Below are 24163 nucleotides of genomic sequence, written 5' to 3'. Positions count from 1 at the left end.
TGAAATTTGTGAAAATTTGGTAAATTCCGTCCCGCATAGACTAAACAAAGTCTTAGAAAATAATGGCCATGCTATAGACTTTTGACGGTAAACAAATAATAACTTATTATGATAGACTTACATTTCTTAATTTTAATAATTATATTTTTTTAGATGAGATTTACTTAAGTCTTCAAATCCAAGTTTTACGGAGTAGCTGCGACTGCAATAGATGGATTTCACTCAACTTTTAAATATACAAGAATTTTTGTCCACTTCACAAATCACTGTTTTATTAGAGATGTGCAATAAATAATAACAATTATACCATGTGTCTTGATGAATGATTCCTGTAACAAAAATGATTACAAACATTTTAACCAAGAAAAATATCCAAATCAGTTTTGCTTTTGTGGTTTGGAATACTCATCTGACAACTATTCTTCTTTCTGCTATGCATTAGTCCCTTTACTTCAGCTGGTCCAACTTTTGATTAAATAACTTGCATACACTTATTTACAAATGAAGGATTTATTTGTAGACAAACAGAATATTTTCATACTTTAAAGAAATACATAATTTTTGAAAATATTGGTTAAATAACTATTTATTATAATTCTTTCTGTTGTGCTACAAACAACTGATACTTCATATTTCATGAATTTTACCTATTTGACATTTACTATTTTGATGAACTAATGTCGAGTAGACTATATGTACATGAGTATGAAAATATATATATTATTTTCATATTTCTATACTTTCTACAACAGATACCAACTTAAATGATTTTTTCTATACTGTGGTATAATTCAGAAAAGTACGGAGTGAAGTTAACCGAAAGGTCGACGAATCAATTTCCCACAGTATACAATTTATTGCCTGTAATAATGGTTGCATTCAGTAGAGACAAATGTTGAGGGAGCGGTGTATGTTATTGGCTATTACTCTTAGATCCTATGATTTTATCCAATAGAAGTAGAAGTTTAAAAAGAATTACTCAACAGTTCCGCAACTGTTGTCTCTACTGAATGCAACCAATATGAGGAGTGAAAAGAATTTTTACGATTAGAGCAAATCATATAGAAAGAAATGATCACCCATACCCATGCTATGAATCAATGTAAAAGTGGAGAAAATATAGAAATACAAACCAAACAAAACTTATTAGTTTTATTTTGTTTTTATTAATATATAAAATATTCAATATTTAAACTGTAAGTCAGAAAAAAAGTGTAGCTTTGTCCTGCATTGTTTACTTTACTGCTTGGAAGATAATGTTTAAGTTGCTTCTACTCTTTTTACTTTTGATAGGCTAATTTAAATTTATATCTTCGAAGTTGGAAATACTGTACACTCCAAACTTTCACATCATTATCGTAAGAAAATGAAGCGATAAAAATACCGCTATTACTGATATCCGAAGTTTCTGGCCGTGTGTGTATTCCGACTCCAGGACAGCCCAGTACTGCGAAGTGTAAACAACATTATAATTAACGTAATTTAGTGGTGTGTTGACAACACACCGTAAATAATAAAATTGTAAAATATAATAATAGTTGAAGTTTATTCCACTTATATTTTTATACAGCATTGTTTTACTTTTTAACCACTTTTATAAAAATATCTCTTGGAACAGCAATTCTTCCAATCATTTTTAACTTCTTTTTACCTTCTGCTTGTTGAGCTAACAATTTTTTTCTTCGAGTAATATCGCCGCCGTACTGTGCATAAATAAAATAAAATAGTATAATAATTATATAAGCAGATCAAATTTGGTACAAAATACTTACCAATTTTGCTGTCACATCTTTTCTATATGGTTTCAAAATTTCCTTGCACAATATTTTGGAACCAATTTTGGCATGGATAATTATTTCAAATTGTTGTCTTGGTAAAATCCCTACTAATTTTTCGCATATTTTTCGCCCATACTCGGTAGCATTAGTACAATGAGCTATTGTACACAACTCCTCTATCACATTGCCATTAAGAGCTATATCTATCTGTAAAAATACATTTATTGTGTGATTTAATTAGATTTAATGAAATATTTTGATATTATATGAATAATTATGCTGCTTGCCTTCACTATATTGGATTGTTGATAGTCATTTTCCTCGTAATCAAAACTGGCATACCCTGAAGTTATGCTTTTTAATTTGTCATGAAAATCCAAAACAACTTCATTTAATGGTAATAAAAATTCTAAAATTACCCTGTCATTATCCAAATATTTTGTAGATTGCTCTACCCCCCTTCTATTCAAGCATAGTGCAATGACATCTCCAATATACTCAGCTGTTTGTATTAGAAGAAACAGAATTCATTGAAAGATGAAAAGCATTCTAATATTGCTCTTACAATTTGTCAGATAGCATTACCTGGAGCAATGATAGTTCCTATAATCATAGGCTCATACAGTTCTTTAATGTACATTTTGTCAGGGAAGTAAGCAGGATTATTAAAAAATATTGTAGAATCTTTATATTTTTTAATATATTTGCTGCCAATAATTTCAGCCTTGTAAGTAACACTAGGTGCTGTAACTACTGGTTCAGCGCCATATTCCTGCTCAAGACGCTGCTGAAATACTTCCATATGCAATAATCCTAGAAATCCTATACGCCATCCTTGACCAAGAGCGGGGCTAAAATATTTTCAGCTTTGTCTTATACTACCATCTTATTGAATTTGTTATAAAGATATACAGTACCTGCTTTCTGACACAACATCAACGGAACTATCATTTACCGTGAGTCTTTCAATAGCTTTTTGTAAATCCATGTAACAAGACTGATCCATTGGATAAAAGCCAGCAAACACCATTGGTTTTGCTGGACGAAATCCTACTAATGGCTCCACAGGTTTCTTTGCTAAATGAAAGGTATCACCAATATGTGCTTCCTTTGATGAACGCAAATTACAAATTACACATCCCACTTGTCCAGCATATCTGATAATAAATTTTTGTTAATTAATTGAAAATAATTAATAATATAAAATATATAATGGATAATAAAAACATACAACTTGCTTACGTATTCTTCTTGGGGCCTTAAAAGCATTAAACTTTTTACTTCATATGATTTTTTTGTATAAATTGAGGTAATGCTATCACTTACAGATAAGGTTCCATCATTCAAATAAATTAACATGATAGATCCTTTGTATTTGTCATACCAACAATCGAATAATAAAGCTTTAAGTGGTTCATCTCTTGATCCATTAGGGGGTGGAATTCTTTCAACAATACTATTTAAGACTTCTCTTATGCCTATTCCTAACTTTGCTGATATTTTCAAAATTTCTGTACTGTCTATATTAAAGACAGATTTTAATTGATTTGTTACTTTCATTGGGTCAGCATTTTTTAAATCTATTTTATTAATCACTGGTATTATTTTAAGATTTCTTTCACTGGCTAAATGATAATTTGCTACAGTTTGAGCTTGCACTCCATCATTTGCATCAACCAATAATATCACTCCTTGACATGGAGCTAAAGAGCGATAGACTTCAGCTGAAAAATCTACATGCCCAGGTGTATCAATAAGATTTAATAAATATTCTTTACCCTTGTAAACATATCGTAATGAGGCAGTTTGGGCTTTTACAGTAATTCCACGCTCTTTCTCGACTTGTAATTTATCTAAAACTTGTGCTCCAGAATTTTCTTTAATAGCACCTGTTACTTCCAGAATTCTGTCTGCCAGAGTACTCTTACCATGGTCAACATGAGCTATGATACTAAAGTTACGAATGTATTCTAGTGATATTGGATAATCTTTATAATCACCTGCTCTGCTACAGTAGTTTTTATAAAATTTATGATTTGTCTTATTCCTGTAAAAAATATAGTATGATAAATATATAAATTTATTAAGAATAGCAGCAAGACTGCACTAACCTCGTTTGTTTTACAAAATGTGTTTGATTTATGAAAAATTTTAAGTTAATGTTTCTAAAATTACATACAATAAACGTCATGTTAATAATGTAGATTTCTCATAAATTTATTCTTTTAATAAATTTTCCATAGATCTATCTGTTAGTTTGTAACATTATTTTTATGTGGTTAAAAAAACATCAGCTGATTGCTTTAAAAGCTTTGAAGTAGTTTAAAGTATTTTAATGTACTTTAAACTTGCTTGAAGACAGACAGCAGCAGTCATTCAGCAGTAGTCAGCAATGGTCAGCAAAAGCACTTTCCAATTTCCATCAGCGTCATTGGATTGGTATTGGGTAATGGGTTAGTTGAGACTTGAGCCTTAAGGTTAGTTAGGCGGACGAATTCTAAATGAGATGAGACCGGCTTCAACAAAATATGAGTACACTTATTTATAATGGAATGTATATTAGAAATACTTTAGTAAGATTATTTAATGCAAATAAATATTTAGTAACGTTTAAGCATGTATCCAGCTCTAATAATTTGGACGATAGTACAACAGACAGTCCTAACCAAAAAAAACCTAAGCCGAAAACTATAAGAATTCCTCAAATTACGCTTTATTTGTTAGACAATTCTATTACTACAACTACATTGGAAAATGCTATGAAAATTGCGAAACGACGAAGTTTAAAACTTGTTAAGGAATGTGAGTTTGACAAAGTTAAAGAGACTCCAATTTATAGGTTAGTCTCGAGTTCTCAGTATCTGGAAGATACATACGAGATTGATGATAATGAAGATGAAAACAAGAAGCAGAGCTCTAAAGAAAGGAAGCAAAAGATTTTTATTATTTCAGGAACATCAGCAGATCATGATATTCAAATTAAAATTAAACAAATGGAAAAACTTTTGAAACAAAAATATTCTGTGAAAGTAACGATTCAAGGAGATACTGAGAAAGCTGTAAGAATAAAAATTGGTTAAAATGATGCATTAAAATTTGAATTATAAATCACTAAATTAATTTTTCTTCTCATATCAAGGTCAATACAGGGAAAAAAATAAAACAAGGCTTACAGGAGTATGGAGACATTAAGGAAAAGTTAGCTAAGAAGAACAATTTAAATTTGTCGATTTCTCCGAAACTTCTTGAGAGTAACCAAGCTTAATGCAATCAAGAATTTTCAAAAAATTTATTCTGCTATGATAGATTTGTAAATAAATAATTTACTCCTATAACTAATACTTTTATTTCTAAAAAAACATAATGTAAATAGATTTATCAAATAAAGATTTTTATTATAATAAGAATATAAAAACAGAAATTTATTAAATATTTGCTTTAGGTTTAAAAAAGTATTTTAATTTGTTAAGTTATCTTTTATTAGCCTTCTTTTATTATTGTCCGAAATTGAATAAAAGTTTTTCTTATTACTTTTAACAAATAAATTCTTCCCTCTTATTACTTATGTTTCATGCACATTAAAATATTTATTGCGTCTCACTTTTTAGATTTTAGCAATTAAATCATGTAACTATGGTATATATGTATATAAATTGTTATTAGTTTTGCTATAGCGAAGTATACAATCTTTGGTATGGTGTTATGTACTATTTAAGCTATAAATGCTTATAAAGTTACTTCTTTAAATGTATGGATATGACAGAGAAACATTGCACTTACAATTTACAGTAACAATGCAATAATTACAGGAATTCTTTCAGGTGAAAAAACATTACTCATAATAATAGATATCTATACATAAAGAAAAATGGAATGCGAGTTTTTTCTTTGTCATGAATTTTTTTAGATACTTTATCATATGCCCCTGTGCGTGATATTCCTTAGTCGCATATTTATCAATTACCCATTTGATTTTCACTCTTCCTTTTATAATTAGTTTTTCTCTTCGCATTCAAAGTCATTTGTCAATAATCTCTTCAAAGCTAACAAATAGCTTTTTTTACAATCCTTTATGACTGCATATTTCAATTAACAGCTTTATAATTATATTTCATTTATGCACAGGGCAAAGCTGCACAGTTTCTCATTTCAATAAGAGCTGGGCACGTATTTTCTATTGTTCCTTGGGGATGTACTTTGATACTTCTTGTTCTGTGTTGCAGAGACTCACCACAAGTGGCTGTGCATTTTGACCAAGCTGACCATTGGGATACTTTACATTCAGTGAACACTGAAAAGATTAAAATGAGCAGATTAATAGGACTTGTCGAATAAATGAAAAAACTATCTACCTTTTTCACTAATTTTGGAGTTCCTGTCACGATACGATCTTCGTCCAGCTACATCGCTCTGTAGAGCTGTAAAATTAATAATTCATTAAACAATGCAAATATGATTTTACAATACAAGTAATTGTATAAAAATGCTTAATGGAAAAATTACAGCAAGGTGGTAATTTATGGCACTTTCTCTTCTGCACGAGTTTCTTTGGACATCTTTTACCTCCATTTCGTGGAAATTCCTGCAAGACAAATGATTAATTATTAAAGTAAATTCAAAGGTGTAATTTATAAAATATAAATGAATTATACATCGAAGCATGCGCAAGATAATTACAATGGTTTGTCGAGTGCTGACTGTATATCCCTTGCAGCCTTCGCACCGAGTCCATTTGCTCCATTTTGTCATCTTACAGTCCACTTTTCTTCCATTTACCTCGGCTGAGTCGACTACTTGACTTCCCGTTTGGAGGCCGTTGAACTCTGAACTCTCTGTAAATGGACCATCAAAGCTTGTTTCACAAATCCCTCCCGATTTTTCAGCCATTTCCGGTGACTTTTCGTGCCACATCGATTCAATTTTTACAGCAATAGACTTAAGCAAAAAAGTCTTTTTATAATTTTATTTAATATTAAACAATATCTACGCGAAAATTTCATTGCAAAGCATTATTAATTATATATAGTATGGATATTACTAAACCGTTCACCGTATTGAGCCCGTTTAGTTTTAGCGCTTCTTTGCTCTTGCACCGGGATGTGGTAGCTGAGGACGCTGCTGAGGGAAACTTTAAAGTTTTTCATTAAGCTGGACAAGTTTGCTCGCAACTCTCCTTGCCAGGTTAAAGGTTAAGTAAGCATGTGCAGAATGAGATAAATGTCAGTTAATAAAGCAGCATTTTAAAAACTATCTTTGGCAAATTCATATTTAAGCTTTGATATTTTTAAAAATTCATTTTCTTAATTCACTCTTCAAGACTGAGGGTTGTTAAGGGATTTGCTCACTTTCATAATTGGCACAGACGTTCGCGCAGTCCTGTTCGGTTTGGAAGTTGTTCCTGTTGCCATCGCACCCCGAGTAGCTGAAGAGACGACAGCGACCTGTACTTTTGTCGAAATAAGCTCGTAAAATATTGCCACTGCATCGTCCCTTCACCATTGGTTCGCTGCAGATTTCTGAGTGTATGGAAAGTGAAGATTTAATTTTAAAATTATGCCAAAGCTTCGACAATGATTCTTTCAGTCTAATTTCTGCCACTCACGTTCAGCCTCGTCCTTGGAAAAATCGCAAGTTGGTATTTCTGCGATGCAAGCAGCTTGTTGCACTTTGCACTCTTCGAGGCTATCGTCCACGTTATCGTTGTAATTCTTGTTCAACAGCCTCGATCGTAATTTCACCCCTGGTCCACAGGTCGAACTGCACGGGGACCAAAGAGACCAATCCGTGTATCGTCCACGAGGACATTTCTGCGAATAAACAATAAATTCGATAATTTACAAGATGATTGCTCGTTCAATCACGAGCAAATATTAACGAACGAAATTTTGTACTAATTGAATATGATAAAAGTATAAAATTGATCGATTTCAGTATTTTGTAATGATAAATTAAAATAGAGTATATATGTATTTGTTTGTATCGAATTTCAGTAAATTTATTATTTAAAGAATTGTACAAAGAATACTGTGAGAGGCTAAAATCGATCAATAACACAACACAGCATGTAATATTAATAAATTAATGCATTATTCTGCGATGAATAGTGGTATGACTTACGTGACGTCATTGGTACCATGGATTATCGAGAAACGGTGCAGGTGCTTAAAATTGCATGACGTAGTTATTTGGTTAGTAAATTGATTAATCGAGCGATGAATTATCGAGTGACGTAGTTTAAATCCTACGATTTATTCGCGAGTCTCACGAAAGTAATTATAGTCAACTGAACGAGTTTAATAGTACATTGAGAAAAAAATTCATTGATTCGACAAATCTTTATTTGAACAGTACCAATTAAATGAGTATTTTTACCAAATAACCGATTTAACTAAACCATAACAATTAATATTAATCAATTTAGTTAAATCTCATTAACATCGAGTAAATATTTAACCAGTACTGTTAAAAAAAAGTAAAGTTGAAATAATTTCTTTCTCAGTACATTTCTGCAGTGGGAGAAAAAAATATAAACTAAAATCCAAGAGTCAGGATTAAAAATAATGGAAAAGAGTAAAATGCAGAAAAAAGGCAGAGAGAGGGGGGGGGGGGGAGGGGGATAAAATAATCTAACCTGCAGCCATTCCTCGGTTACCTGGATCTCCTGATCCAAGTAGCCATAATCCTCGCCACCAAGATTATCGTCTTCCTCGTCGATTGGCTCATCCTCGGCGGTTTCCGCTTCGTAATTCTCCTCGCGACTCTCCTCTGGCCTCATCCTTACCTCATCCTCGTCGTCCCCTCCTCCTCTTCCTCCTCCTCCTCCACCTCTGCACGGTCTATTCTCGCAGTCCATCGTTTGCTGCAGCTCGGGGCCTTCCGGCATCGATCTGCACAACTTCCGGTGCTTCTTATGCCGGAAGTTGCGTGATCTCGTCTTGCTACCAGGTCCACAAGTCGAGGAACAGTAACTCCACTCGCTCCAATCCGTCAAAGAACACATTTCGCTGTCCATTAAACCGTTGTAACGACCATTATTGTTGCTGTTGAAACATAAACAATTTTCATAACATTACAGAATTTTATTGAAAAAAAAATCGTGCAGTGAAAAAAATGGAAATATGATGAAATAATTGGAGCAAAAAATGTTACCACTGAGGACTCTCTCCGTAACAAGTTTGTCGATCAGTCAGACTCTGAGTGCAGCTGTTGGAAATAGCAGCAGCTTCGTCTTTGTACTGTCGCTGTCTCAATTTGCTTCCCTTACCACACGTGACCGAACAGGTACTCCAGGGTCCCCAGGAGGTCACCCTGCACGCTTCTGAATAATCAAAAAATTTAACTATAAAATATCCCCATCACGAGGAGACCAAAAATACAAATACTTTCCTAAAACTCACTACCACGATCCTCTATCCGACTTTTCGAAACGTAGCAAAGTTTCGAGGATTGTTTAAACAAATTATCGGGCCATTGGAGATAGGATCGTTCATTGCTAAAAGATTATTTCTTTATTTAGACCTCGTTCCTCCGATCCTTTTCACCAATCGATTTTTAATTGGAGGCTTCGATTATAATTCGATCAATTAAATATTAATTATTATTTAAATTTCGCTTTAATCAATTCGATATTACACTCTTCTTCAGGATTAACTTTTAATTGGTACAGAAACGATGGCGAGGGCTAATCGGACGAATTTTCGAGCTAGAAAGCAGTGAAAATTTTTCTCGTTCACTGGCTTCTGTCCAACTAACGTTATAACATCTATTCGCACCGCTAATTGTAAGCCGTTGCGCTACAAAGTGGACAAGCTTCTAGCACGATATGCCATTGAAATGATAAGCTGACTTGCGAGAAAGAATTGCGAGCTACCAATGGGTACATGCGACCTCGAGAAAATTTTTAATAATGATAATAATAAAAATAATAAAGTCAAAAAAATAAACGTGGAATAATGCAAAGTGAAGGAGGGCCGTGCAATTTTATTCTGCGCATTTTTTACCTTCCTAATGCATAACTCCTTTACATGATAAGATGCTCAACCGTGCAAAAAAGATTAAATTAAAGTACGGAGTCCCGCTGTTTTTTTAGACAATTCATCATCACTCGTGTGCTTGAATAATTCTTGCCACCCAATGGACCAATTTCACTCGGGCCGAGTCTACAGAAATAACGCGTGCCACGTTGTCTTTAATTGGTAGGATATTCCTCTCATGTGTAATTACTAACAATTTATTTAAATTATTATTTTTTGAAATCAGTACAAATTTGATGATTTAAAATTTTATTCGTGCATACCAATACAATGATAGTGAGATGAAATTGTGCATATTGTCAGTATTTTGTTATATCGTTCAATTTTGCAATTTTTGTGTAAACGTGTACAATCACGCATTCTCGTTTCAGTATCGTTGTACCTGTGTGCAGGATTTCTATATAGAGATTGTGATTGAATTTTGTAGAATTTAGAATTTTGTTCGTCGCTGATCAAAGTTAAATTGAATTTCCAAATTCTGGTGGAGGTGGAACCAGCGGGGCTTCCGGTAAATAAAAGCTCTAGCATGAAACAAATATACTTGCTATTTTTTCGTTTGTTTTCCGGTTCACCACCTGAATCGGTGATTTCTCCAGGTGTGTCGGCGCAGGTTTTCTCGTAGAGGCGCTGGCGGTTCAGGTAGAGCCTCGCCAAGGGCTTCATGTCCAGGCCGCTTTGGTCGTAAAACGGTGACCTTGGATCGTCCGGATAATTCGTGGTGATTCGCCATATGGGATCTTGGGGATCCGTCGTGCTTGCGTTAGACTAAAATAATTTTTTTTTTAATCCTCCAAGTTTTATTGAATATAAAATATAACGTAAGATTTTTAAACGCTCGACATTACTAAAACTGCGTTGGAAAATTTGAAAATTATTTTTTTAGTGTGTTTAAGATAGGAGATTTTTAAAATAGTGATAAAAAAAACTGATGGAAATCATAGGTGATTGTATAGTCAGTGCACATACAGGTTAGCAAGACTGTGCTCGATGTATCTGGATAAAATAGCTCTGCGTTGTTTCGTTTGTTCCTTGATTAAAAGGTAACCAGAGATTTTAGTGCAGAGGTGTAATTATCATCGTAGAAATTACTCTGTCTGAGCTACAATAAAATCGATAGTGGACCCACGCACGTTGGATTTAAATTCGAGGCTGAAAAAGTAGCTTGAGAGCTTATTCTGTATATGTAGCTCGCAATGGTGCATGGGAGAGATATGGGACTAGGGGTGAGAGATTTGATTGGGGAGAGAAACGAATAAAGTGAATCAATAGGAAAAGAATAGTGAAGGATAATGGAACTAAAGGAAAAGAACTGGCAGAGTGAGAAGAGACCCTATATATATATATATATATACATATTAAAAAATAAAAGAAGGTAGAAAAGAGGACTGAATTGCGATAATCTGTACTCCTGTGTATACCGGGTGTCCCATTAGTTCCATGACTCTTAAATATCTAAAATGATTAATTTTAAAAAAGAATCTCTCAACAAAAGTTTTAAGTTTCTTAAATTAATTGTTTATACGCATAATTGTATTTAACAAAAATGTACTAAAGATCCCTATTAAAACATTTACTATACATATATAAAACGTTCTCGAGAACATTATTTTAGAAATCAATAAAAATTAACAAGTATCTTTAACATTTTTAAATGTTTAGAACTACTAAGGACACCCTGTAGATTTCAGATATACACGTCGCATATTTTCAAGTATTATACTATATATACATACTAATACTATAGATAGACTAAAAGAGGCAGAGAAAAGAATGGAGAGATAGGGTAATAGAAGTTGGAAGAAATAAAAATGTACGAAGACAGGGAGTCTATAAAGTGAAAGAAGATTTCTACTTGGTGCACTAGACCATTAGATAGAAGCTTTTCTCTCCATCTAATTTATTCCGGTTTTTCATCCCTGCAGCTTGGCACACACCATCACACACACACACACACACACACACATATATATATATATTCACGTCGTTCGACCTCGTTAAGTTTCCCGCCTCGAAATACCTCTTCGATAATGTCGTTCAGCACAGCACACAGTATCTCGTCTGTCTTAGAATTTCCTTTTCTACTTCTTCCCCCCACTACTCGTTTCCACTTCCCTCTCTATTCAAAATTCTCGCTACGATCTCTCAAAAGCTCGTGCTCCTCGTTAAACACACCGATATATTTCTCCCCTTTTCATCCCCTACAATCCTTATGTATCTCGTAGCTTATGTCACGCATTATTCGTTCAAGCTTTCGAGAAAAAAGCTCTTATGCATAGTTTATAGGAAGAAAAGCTCCAATTAATTGCAGTTTTATTGTAATAAATTTTCGACCATTCATCCTTTCGATTAACTCACTGTATAACTAATCCCATTCTCCGTGCCAGCATCATAAGGATACAAATTAAGCTCTTTGTGCTCTATCCAGGAACAATTGACCAGACAGAGCTCGAGGCCAGAAACTCCAACGAACCAATCCGGCGATGGAGCTGAAATGGAATTTTGAGATTAGAAGGATAGATCTGCAAAAGTATATCCATTGGTGATCTTACCAATCTTGGATACCACGGACATAAGATGGTGTCTCCTATCAACTCGAAACACAGCGAATGTTCGTCCTGTAACGTTCGGGTAGGTAATTCCCCTCGCCTTGATTATCGTTCGAATGTGCTCGCTCTGGTCAAACGAAGAAAATACAAAATTCAGGATTTGTTGTTGGGATTAAAGTTCAGTAGAAAAGGTGGTTTATGGTCGGACAAATAAATATAATTAAGCTTGGATAGGTTTTTTCTACTTTTTTGCTTTTTAATTGTTTTCAAGATAGTCTTAGATTCATCGACGTATATATATAGTTTGTTCTTTTTTATACCAACTAACCTGATCCTTCAATTCTGACTCCAAAATTCTCGTGGTACCGTTTCTGGCCACTTGGTGTAATCCCTCGCTGGCCATTCCGTTGTACTGCCAAAATCTGTAATCCATCGTGTGAGAAGCCCCGATTACGTCCGAGAAAAATACGTCCCAAGCTCTGATTGGGAAATCCTGAAATTTAATTGGATTTAGCCAAACACGCTAGAATCGTCACCGAATTTTCTTTAATTATTGTTAATGATACTAGAAAATTAATTATTATTGTTAAAATTATGTAAAAAAAATGCTAGGAATTTTCGTCGATATTGTTATTATATTTTTGTGATTTTCCAGCAATTTTCGTGGTAATCGAAGAATTTTCGTGAATGACATACGCGGATGGGGCACGTTTACTGATTATTATCGCTGATGCACGTGCCTTGGGGTGTGTATTTCTGGACCAAAGTCCTTCGAAAGTAACTTCGTACTTGGCTTCGTCGCAAGCGCAGCACTCGGGTAGTACCGGGCCCTGATCGTCAGCTTCCGCTTTCGAGTCTTGGCATATCGTGGTTTCTAAATTCGAATCGTCCATGTACCACGTGTCCGCAGTTTCCATGATGGTTGCTCTGGAACGAAAAATGACAATTTTCACTAGTGAAAACTCAGCGAGCATGGAAAAATAGTGTAATAACAATTTAATTTTAATTCGAATGAAAATTGAGATTTTCCAGATTTGAAAAAACTTGGAAAATTCTGTGAAAAGTGAAAATGTAATTTTCCGATTTTCCATGGGATTTTCCATCTCACCTGAGAAGCACACAGCCGCTACCTTCGGAAGGGCTGTTCCAGATTATAGTAACTCCCTCTTTGGGCACGTTGGAAGTTTCAATGATTGCGTTGGGACAGGTCTCGGAAAATTTACTCAACATATCGTCCTGAACGTCAAAGGAACCGATATCCGTCGTCTCGTTCATTTTTTCTGGTTCGGCGGAAATTAGGTACCTTGTGAATTTTAGTGGAATCGTTCCCATGCTATTCGCGTCGATCGTTACTGCAATAATTAAATTTTCTTTTAAACGTACAATTATTAATATCAATTTACAACATAATTGCAATTATTTATCATTTGGAAAATGGAAAATTATTGCTCGAAGAATTTTCCAATAAAAATTATAATTATATATATATATCAGCTTTGTCTTCCCTCTGTGTTCATCGTGTACAACGTAAGTAGAGTTTATTTTCGCTTAAATTGAGTCAAGGTCAGTGTAGGTTCGAGTGTGTTCCAGACTGAATTGGGGCTCGTAAAACTTCGCAGGTCCCCTCTCTCTTTCGAGATCGAAAAAAACAGAAGCTAAATGGAAAGCTTGATTTCCTCTGACGCCACGATTACTGCGCGAGTCCAGCGTCAATTATTTCGAGAAAACAATTCCAACATTTCGAGCTCGATCAACAGTTCTAAAACAAGTAATCAACGAGTAACTAAAAATTTCTTCCTCTTCGCATATTTCAACGAAATGTCCAAAGCAAAGTTTTATTCGGTTAATTTATTAATAATTAAAACTCTTTGGTTTAAAAAATAATCCTCTCTTAAATTTTTGCAAATTTAAATTAATTAATTCGGTAATTTTCACTGAAAATGACAGGAGGGAAATATTACTGATGGAAAAATGTATTTCGCTATAAAATAAAGAGAGGAAAATTCTATCTAAAATTTCTTCTTTTCCTTTTCACTTGGATTTTACCTCGCAGTCCCGCAGTAACGGATACGTAATACACAGCTGTTTAGAGCATTTATGGCTTCTCGTATTATGGGTCTTCGCAAATGGAGCGCGTATATAGAGTCCCCTCGTCTCGCCTATATACAATAAGGTTCCCGTATAACACAATCAACCCTCCAACCCCCTCTGTATTTTATTTTAGACCCAAACTATAAAATAGATCATTTTAGTGGATTTAAATCAACCCCCCTCCCCCTTCATTTTCCAATAAATTTCAATCGTAATAAGTTTTCATTCAAGTATAGTTTCTCAAATTTAAACAAATTTCTACAAAAATATTTCAAGCAATTTTAAAATCGACTCGTTGAATTTTTTCTCTACAATTTCTCACAAATCTCGTTAATTATATTTTTCTTTTCCAATCGAGCAGGGCGAGACTGCGAGATTAACGTGAAATTCGTGAATTTCGCTGAGGCGAAATGCCAGGTTGCGTCACACTCCCCCCTCCCCCTCTCTAAACAATTCTCATGTAACCCTGAATTAAAAAAAATTAGGCGCAAAAGCGCAATTGACTCGGACCTTCGTCGAAGTGTCGCGTTTCCCACGGGACGACACTAAAATTGCAGAAAAAACAGCCCAGTATTTCTTACAATCGATGACCCACGTAAATATTGTCCAATAAACAAGATAATTACGAGTGGTTCGCTGAAGAACGATTTAAAAAATATTCGGCCAGCTTCCATTTTTTATCAGCCTTATAAATAAAATATAACAATTTTCGTTGCGGTGCTATATATCGGTGGCTCGAAGACACGAGGAATCGCAGCGAGATTTAATCGCGATGAAAATTTTAATGGCTCGACACTGGCTGCGTTAAAAATCGAATCGAGTTCCGCCTAACCTAACGGTACGAGTAATAGTGCTTTTCCCTGTTCGTCAAGCTCGCTTGGCTTCGGTATCGAGAAGCAAACCATAGTCGAATGGGATTGAACGAGAGACCAATCAGAAATTTAATAGACTCGAAAAAAGCGAAAATCTGTTCCTTTTGAAAAATATATCACGAGCATTGTCTCTCTGAAACCAAGTGAAAAGAATTCTCTGTAAACAATAATGAAGATCGATGACTATATATACTGAATGGGATTTGCGAAACGGTTCAAATGCTGGAATTTAATGAGTTGGGTATTTCCTTCGTTCAATGGCATTTTCCTATCGAATTGACGATAATTGATAATAGAGGGGATTAATGGAGGAATGGGAAATGAAAAAAATCTGAAATACTTGGAAAATTTTTACACACGCACTGTAGTTTTAAAACGAGGTATAAAAAAGGTTTCCAGCAAAGAAAAGCGAAGGTCGATAATTGAATGGAATTTGCGAAATGGTTCGAATGCTGGAATTTAATGAGCAGGGGTGCTTCTACGTTCATTGGCATTTCTCAACCAAATCGACGATAATTGATAATAGGGAGGATTAATCGATGAATGAAAAATGGGGAAAATCTGAAATTCTTTGAAAATTATCGTGCACGAATTAAAATTTAATAAAAAAGATTTTCTGTAAAGAAAAGAAAAGGTCGATGATCAAGTGGAATTTGTAAATTGGTTAGAATGGTGGAATTTAATGAGCTGGGGTGAAATGTGATGTTTTCCCCTGTTCAATGGCATTTTCCAACGAAATTGGTAATAATTAGCGATAGGAAGAATTGCTTGGAAAATGAAAAATTGCACGAATCTGTTTTTCTTTGAAAAACCACACAGACAGACGTACTCCCCCCAGTCTAAAAAAGAGGAAAACCTATAAAGAAAAACGAAGATGGATGATTGAGAGGAATTTGCAAAGTGGTTCGAATGGTGGAATTTAATGAGATGGTGGAGTGGGCTGTTTCCACCCTTTAAGAAAGATCAATCGTTCCAATGGTATTTTCCAAGCAAACTGACGATAGTTGGTAATAGGAAGGATTATTACCATTCCTTGGAGATTAATAGTATCGAGAGTCGCGAGGTTAATTGAGCGAATAAAGCTTTTACGCGAGACTCCACTCGTTGCTTGTAATTCCATTTAGTCGCTTTGAGCGAATTAGGAAAAGTCTTCTTTATTTCGCGTGATACTGAAACATCGAATTGTTTGGCCGCATTGAAACGATGAAAAGTTTTTACCACTACTATAGCCTATAGTGTCTGACTTTTAAACACACTTTAACCACTTATAACTATATATATCACTATCTAGCCACCTAATAAAAGTCTAATACTTTTAATTCCCCTAGAAATTATTTGTAAAAATAAAAATAAATAAAAAGCCCACTTGTGCAATCACTTAATGCAGACTTAATACTTTTAATTCCCTAAAATATTATTTGCAAAAAATGGAAATAATCAACCCCCACTGTTTAATCTCTTAATGTACATTTAATACTTTTAATTCCCTAAAAAAATATTTGCAAAGAATGTAAATAATCACCCCTACTGTCCAATCTCTTAATGCACACACTTAATACTTTTAATTCCCTAAAAGGCTAATTGCAAATAAAATGCAAATTTCAATATAATCGAAGAATTAATTTATAAAACAGAATTTATTTAATTATAGCGAAGTAATTAAAAATAAAACAGATTTAACATTAACCAGGTAATAAATATTAATCGATAATAGGCGAAAGATAATTTCCAATTAATTTAATTTAAAATCAAAGTTGCTTTAATTGGTAGTGAAAAAAATCATTCGAGTTTGATCAAACGCATTTGCGTTTGAGTCGATGCACTTTGGGTCAGCTGTGATTCCCGCAGCTGGCAAGTTGCCAGGCTTGCGTAAAGCATTAATTTACTGGACGACGATTTGCGGGATTCGTGAGATTTGCATGCATTGGTATAGAGATAAGCCTAAGGACGATTCTGATATCACGTGATGCTTCCCTGCAGCAATCTCTGACACATTTTCCCATCAGCCCTATATCTACCAGCTTTCCATCTGAAATTGCACCTGCAATTATTGTGCAAGCTACAAAAATTTTCTTATAAATATAGAAAAGCATTTGAAAAGGAAATTCCTCTCCACGAAATCTGCAGAAATGTGAGTTGAATTTATTGAAATTATTTCTCCTCCACTCTGCACGTTTAATTTTAGTCTTGCTATCAGACTCCCCCTCGTAATTTTCACCAGTCATTTATTTCCATTTATGTGCTCCCTTCCGCTACTTTTAGACACGAAACGTCGAAATTCCTGCCTCTCGCGTTTCCTCGCAATTGCATCTGCGCGATAATAATGGTGATTATCGAAAGGTCGCCGCCACAAAGAAGCTGCAGCCTTTGAAGTATTCGTAAAGGAAGCCTCGTTTAAGCAGACAAATCTCTCAAGAGATCAAACTGAGCTCTAGATTTTTCAAAATTTCTAAAATCTCACGAATTCGTAGCTGCTTTTTATTAAAATTATATGTTCAAATGTAGACAAATTTTTATTTAACTATAACAATAATTTTCTTATACTGTATTTGTGAAATTATTGGTTTTTCAGTCAAATTTAAATATAAGCGTAGTTCTGAGAGAAGAGGAAATTTGCAAGTATTTTTTTCTATTTGTTGAAAAATCAAAACTTAATTGATTTTTATTAATTAACTTAATAAATAATAATTGCAAGATTTTTAGAATATCTATAACCTTCATTGCTTTAGTTTTAGTAGTAAATTTGTGAGATATTCGCGTTGTTTACCTCAAGTCGATAACAACAGGAAAGAATAAATAAAAGTCAGTATTTCTTTTGGCATTCGTCGCGAAGCCGGAAGTTAATTGGAGTGAATTTGTAAGATATTAAGTTTAGAGTGGTGGAGAGGTGGTCGGGTTAAACAAGTTCCAGAAGCGCGAGTGTTTCCGGCTGCTTTGTGTATTTGATTAAAGCGCATTTACGAGCAAAAGGAACGATGCAGGCTTCAAATTTCCGCGCTAACAGTCTCATTACGAAAGATTTACGAACGTATTTACGAGTTATTACCGTCCAATGTTCGTCTATTTATTTTGCAGTAGTGAGCCAGCTGCTGCCTCGGCAACTATCGCAAAGTCGTACCCTCTGCACGATGCTGTTTCGTTTTCATAAATAAACTAAAACTCCAGAGTGAAAACAAAGAAATAAAAAATAAAAAGTATTTTAAAATAATAACGAATGATAATTTTGGGATAAAAATGAAATTTTCGATAGACGTTAATCGAGTGTCTCGTGAAAATTTAATTAGCGTAATGCTAAATTTGGTTTCAAATTTTTAGTATTTAAATCCTGTGAAACTGCTTTAATATTTTATGAGGATAAGGATAAAAAACATTGAGGAAAAATATGAACAATATTTACATGAGTACTTGGTGTTCGGCATGTAAGCTGTGACCATTTCGGTTCGATTGAATATGGTGACGTATATGCTGTATTTGTCCTCTGCAGGTGAGCGTTCTCCAATGGAGCCGGGTATCATCCTGTTGCATCTCCCGGAAACACTCCCGGTACCCATGAAAATCAACAGAATGCAGAACACGAATTTCCATCTTTGCATTTTCTGAAACAAATAAAAAATGTAGAATAAACATGGTGATAAAAAAATGACAAATTTTCTTTGATTTTTAAATAGGGAAGTAGTATAAATATTTAAGAAATATATGGTCAGACTGTTTAGTTTAGTGACAGATAAATGAGTGGAAAAACGAGGGAGTAGTCAGACAAGTAGATAATAAATACAGGAAGAGAGAGAGAGAGAGAGAGAGATAATAGAAGGAACGTCATGATCGAGGTTAGAATCGAAAAGCAATCGGTCCATTTGATCTGGGGTGAAGTGAAAGCAGATGGTACTAGACGGACAAGGTTTTCTCATTTAACTTACTCGAAGTGACTCGAACCAGATTTCACTAATTATTTTATTTTCCCAAAACGTTCCTAAAATTCTTACCATTTATACGAACTGAAACTGTAATGAAAATTTGATAATTCACGATCTCGTAATTAATTTTTAATTTTCACAAACTAACGTAGGAATTATTTTTTCATTTTATGTAATGAGATTAAATCTGGTTAAAATAAATTAAATTGAATAGTATTTTGAGACTTAATAATTCAATAGAAAGAATGGAAGCATTTTAAAAGGTATTTGGATTTACGGTTGTAAAATAATATAAAGGGTTGTTTGATATTTTAACTTTTACATTATATAAGTGAAGTAAAATCCTGTGTTTTGAATGGTTTAATAATTCAAGAGAGAATTAAAGAGAGAAAGAGAGAATGGGGGCGTAGAAAGATTACGTTGGTAGTTGTGTAATTGTAAAGGGTGGGTTGGACTTTACACTTTTGTGTTGGGTTTAAATAAACGAAGTTTAATATTATTTTCGAATGGCTTAGTAATTCAGTAGGAATAATAGAGATACGTATCAAGAGAGTCATATTCGTCAAGCTAAAAAATAATTAACAATATTTTAGAATATTAATGTTTAAATTAAATAAATAAAATGAAGGATCGTTTAAACTATTTTAATAAATCAAAAACAGAAGTTTGGTACGTAGAAGACTTACATTAGTAGTTGTGTAATTATAAGGATTGCTCGAAATTTCCACTTTTGTGTTGGGATTAAATAAACAGAATTGAAGATTATTTTTGAATGGCTGATAATTCAGTGTAAATAATAAAGGTTTGTGTTAAGAGAGAGAGAGAGAGAGAGAGAGAGAGAGAAACTTCAGTATATAGAGAGACATAGTAAGAGGAAACTCTGTAGGAGGAATTGAATAAGCGTGCATTGCACGGTGTATTGTTTAAATTCTTGTCGGTACTCTGCAGTGTCGAGGATGCAGTGAGAATGGCAGAACGCCAGCCAAAGTCAAATGTCTCTTTTCCTACAATGCATATACATGCATACACGATGCATCGTCGATAAATCCAGGCACGATCGACTGGACAAAACTCCCACAGAGCTCTCTTATTCAAACTCCACTCACTTTCCAAATTTCATCCCTCCTGTACAAAATAACGAATAAAATTCTAATCTCCTACCTACCATATTTTTTCGCATGAACAAATTTATTCGCATTATTTTTAAAACCTCTTTATTAAATAATAAAAGTTTTTACAGTAAAAATATATCCAAATCACGACCTTCCTGGTTTGTTAATCCAGGCTATTTACAGTTTTGAAGTAAAACAGATGTTTTCTTAGATTTTTCATCCCTTAAAAAAAGAAGATAGGAAATCTTTATGATCGCTCTATTACGAGGGGTCGTAATAATCTCAGGATCGTGTAATTTCAAACTTTCGTAATGAGACATTTCGTTCTTTGCTATATCGAGGAAAGAAATGTCGTAATTTTTCATTGAAAGATCCAAACGAGACTATTCTCTTTATAATACAGTTTTACGAGGAAGCTTTTTAGATTGCTCGATGTGAAAGACAAATTTATATATTGCACGCCTCGGATATTGGCGAGTTCTAGTGAAAATGTAAACATTTACGTAAGGAAAAAAGAGCTTCCAACAATTTCTCTCTTTCTCTGTTTTACAATAAATGCAGAAAAATATTAAATTAAGCTACGTGGAGCAAAATCAAAGAAACAAATAATACTCCTATAAATAATTTAAACTACAAAAATAAGTGGAAATAAAAGATCAGTGAGTGAATTTTTTTAAAGATCATGGATCTATGGAAATAAAACTGTATATATGAGACAGGATTCTTAAAAATTATTTTATGCATGCATATTTGTGGGGTAGAGTGGCAACATTGACAATGGGGAGGTTTTGGGTGGAAATAAAGTTGCAAAGCTTGAGAGACGTGGAGAATGATTGGGAAGGAGAAGTATATAATAATATAGAGTAGGGAGGAGGAGGAGGAGGAGGGGGGGGGGGGGCTAAAGGAGATAGAAGAGTGTTTGGGGCGAAGGTGAATAGGAATGAGGAAGGGGGTGGTTTGGGAATGAATGGAGGACAGTGCACAAGTTGGACGGACAGATTGCCAGCGATTCCAATATGTTGATGTGGTCGGGTGGAACTTTGCAAGGAGGATCCTTCTGAATAAGAACACCGTCTTCCTGAAGGAATAGTAAGGGCGATTGGGTGAAAAGGAGTGAGGGGGGGGGGGGGGTGGAGTTCGCTTTCTTCCTGGACACGAAGCTTTTACTTCGTCGAAAATTTGCATATAGCGCAAAATATGCATTTGCCTATCCTACTTCCTCCCTCCATTTTTAGGATTATTGAATTTTTAAGTATCCGATTCTCTGCGAGTGACACTAAAAGGGATCCTTCTCAGCTTGCGATTTTCAGTGGATTCTATAATATTCATATTCGATACGATTTAACTTTTTCCATTACTCGTGCATATATTGAAAAATTGTTGATTGAAAGTAATAATACTGTTGCAGTTATTGCAAATCGAGTTTTTGTAAGAAACAAATTTAATTCTTATAAATGTATAATGAAGATTTACTGGAGCTGCACACACACACACACACACGCAAAGATAAGGGTAAAAAGATTATAAAATATAAATCCTGTGGAAAACATTTAGTTGATCCTTTGACACAATTTTTGTGAATGTAGATGTGGAAGGCAAAGTGGAAAGTAAGAAAAAAAAATCAAATGAAACCTGTTTAAATAACCTAGAAGGTTTAATTGTTTTTTACTATAAAAAAATCACTTTTATAATTTTTATTATAAACATACATATTTGAAGGATCCTCGTGATTGTCTGACAATATAATTCCATTTCTACTTTCGAAATGTAATTTGTATTACGAAAAAAATTTTAAATAAATTATATTATTATTTATCAACTGGAAATAGCACAAGATCTTCTTGAGAATTCAATTATTACTAATAAATCAAAATGGATATTAAATAAAAAAAGTTTATTCAGTTATTTGAAGAGTATTTAGATAGGCTAATATCGGCATTCGATTCTTTTTCTACTGGCGCGAAGAGCGAAGCCCGGATACATCGGTCGATCCCCCGTCCAACACACACACAGACACACTATCTTATTACCTTCGCTGAAAGACTTCGATATGAAAATACTTGATACATTTTCAGCCTACGATTTTTGCACATTTTCTATTTCTTCATATTATATATAGTTATATACATATGAACTTTAAATACCTTGCAATTTTTTTTATCAAGCAAATATTCGCGCGATATTGATTATTAATAAAATTTAATAAAAAAAATATAATTGTTCATGCGTCAGATTCAATCCAGCATCACGAATTTATTGAAATTGGTGAACCAAAGTCAGCTGATATAATTATATTTATTTTAACTTTCAAATTAAATCGATAAAATATTAACGCAGTGTCATTCATCAGTGATAGACATCATTGCAATTGATATGGTCTGATCGCGTTTAAGTTATTGTTGATTGTTTCTATCTGCTGAATCATGCACTGTGCTCATCCATGCTTAATACGCAGTTTGCCTATATTGTACCAAAATACGTGCATGGTACTGTTTTTTCATAATCCCCTCCATTTCAATGCAAATTTAAATAATTAAAAACTGGCTTAAAGTTAAATTACTGTAAAACCTGTTTGAATTTCTAGCAAATCATGGAAATGGAGTGAAAATTTAAGTAAGATTTTCTAATAAGGAGATAAGAGTTTTGTGATTTACTATTGTTATGGGTAATCGTGCGAATATAAGGAAGGAGATAAAATATATATAAAGGAGACAGAAAAGTTAATGGAGTAGGGAAGCTTAGCTGGTTTATCAAGGATCCACTTTATAGTACATTGGCTGTAGGAATTTACCAGTGTCACATCATTGTCCGACTATAAAAGTCCTTATCTCCTCACCTCGCACCAACGAATTTCTACTAACACGTGTGAAAAACCTAGAATCTGGTCAGGTTTTGACGAAAAAGTCTAGTACATTTATGAATATGTATGTTCGAGCTGTTTTGTAAGCAAACAAATAATAATTTTTATTCAATTATTATATAGAATAGAGTAATTGGAAAAGGTATTAATTATATATATATATATAAATGTTTTTTTGTGCCCCAATATAACGAAAATAAATTACAATTTTAAAAAAATAAAGACTTGTTTATTGCAGACAGTGATCAGCATGATTAAAAAATTCCTCTCAATAGATTGTTAAAATTAAAAATAACAAAAAATTAATATTCAATTAGAGAAGTCTTCGTGTTCTATAGGAAAAGTTATTTGGTCCAAGAATACCAAAGAATTACCAAGATCTCGATTATCCCATCCAATGGAATTAAAGTCTTACGAGGACAAAGAAAAAGTTTCGCCTGAAGCTAAACTTTAATTGGATCAAAATCACTCTCAACAACTTTAAATGCTTATTACAGTTATTATTTGGTAAAAGTGTAAGTATTTTTTTGACATTTATCTTTATAAACGTGAAAATTAATCGAAACTTGAGTAAAAATGAGGACAATAATTACTGGAGGTTATGCATTGAGATTTAATATAATTAATTAAAGGGGAGAGGGGTGGGGGGATTAAATAAATAATAGAGAAGCTCACCATGGGTGAATATTGTAAAGATGACGAAACAGGCGCGTAGTGCGGGAGTATAGTTGTAACAGGGGTAAAATAGTGACACGTGGACTTGCGGTAAGTAGAAAAAGCACGAAGAACATCCGACACGTGCGAAGTTCCGCGGGCAACTGTTGGCTTACCGTGGCTGGCCTGTTCGGTCGAGTCTTACTTACCAGGCTGTGTAAAACTGTAAAGTCGTCCCCACCATTCAATTTACGGGCTGCGCGCAACTACCCCGCGCACTCGACTACATTTCATCTAAAACCT

The 24163-nt window shown here is 33.9% G+C and overlaps 3 protein-coding genes across 8 annotated transcripts; 1 reads left to right on the top strand and 2 right to left on the bottom strand.

Annotated features, from left to right (window-relative positions):
* Window positions 1-1195: 1195 nt before the first annotated feature.
* On the bottom strand, window positions 1196-4029 carry waw (Translation factor waclaw). 3 transcript variants are annotated; one of them, XM_066733790.1, is made up of 9 exons: window positions 3890-4029; window positions 3557-3825; window positions 3010-3481; window positions 2696-2935; window positions 2364-2629; window positions 2066-2280; window positions 1773-1985; window positions 1652-1703; window positions 1196-1447 (listed from the first exon to the last, which is right to left on the bottom strand). In XM_066733790.1, exons 1-9 carry the CDS (start codon window positions 3967-3969, stop codon window positions 1281-1283), a joined length of 1974 nt encoding a protein of 657 aa, XP_066589887.1. In that variant the 5' UTR covers window positions 3970-4029; the 3' UTR covers window positions 1196-1280. The 3 variants fall into 3 exon arrangements, with proteins under 3 accessions (XP_066589887.1, XP_066589886.1, XP_066589888.1); XM_066733789.1 differs by having other exon boundaries at window positions 3010-3825; XM_066733791.1 differs by lacking the exon at window positions 1196-1447 and having other exon boundaries at window positions 1528-1703; window positions 3010-3825.
* A 140-nt stretch (window positions 4030-4169) lies between these two features.
* On the top strand, window positions 4170-5187 carry mIF3 (mitochondrial translation initiation factor 3). The gene is made up of 2 exons (XM_066733792.1): window positions 4170-4837; window positions 4918-5187. Exons 1-2 carry the CDS (start codon window positions 4307-4309, stop codon window positions 5041-5043), a joined length of 657 nt encoding a protein of 218 aa, XP_066589889.1. The 5' UTR covers window positions 4170-4306; the 3' UTR covers window positions 5044-5187.
* Window positions 5188-5219: 32 nt separating this feature from the next.
* Window positions 5220-24016, bottom strand: LOC136777473 (spondin-1). Of its 4 annotated transcripts, none has more exons than XM_066733786.1 (17): window positions 23882-24016; window positions 18718-18916; window positions 13466-13709; window positions 13098-13284; window positions 12686-12850; window positions 12361-12484; window positions 12167-12297; window positions 10387-10576; window positions 8928-9096; window positions 8410-8818; window positions 7381-7585; window positions 7124-7294; window positions 6829-6951; window positions 6456-6610; window positions 6282-6360; window positions 6131-6196; window positions 5220-6069 (listed from the first exon to the last, which is right to left on the bottom strand). In XM_066733786.1, exons 1-17 carry the CDS (start codon window positions 23882-23884, stop codon window positions 5894-5896), a joined length of 2796 nt encoding a protein of 931 aa, XP_066589883.1. In that variant the 5' UTR covers window positions 23885-24016; the 3' UTR covers window positions 5220-5893. The 4 variants fall into 4 exon arrangements, with proteins under 4 accessions (XP_066589883.1, XP_066589882.1, XP_066589885.1 ...); XM_066733785.1 differs by having other exon boundaries at window positions 5222-6069; window positions 10357-10576; XM_066733788.1 differs by having other exon boundaries at window positions 5222-6069; window positions 8560-8818; window positions 10357-10576.
* Window positions 24017-24163: the final 147 nt, after the last annotated feature.

Source organism: Prorops nasuta, unplaced genomic scaffold (assembly GCF_024137725.1).
Source record: "Prorops nasuta isolate Cenicafe-Biocafe unplaced genomic scaffold, Cenicafe_Pnas_1.2 PNAS00011, whole genome shotgun sequence".
Lineage (NCBI taxonomy): Eukaryota > Metazoa > Arthropoda > Insecta > Hymenoptera > Bethylidae > Prorops > Prorops nasuta.
The sequence above is the reverse complement of the archived record's forward strand: the minus strand, read 5'-3'. Positions and strand labels throughout refer to the sequence as shown.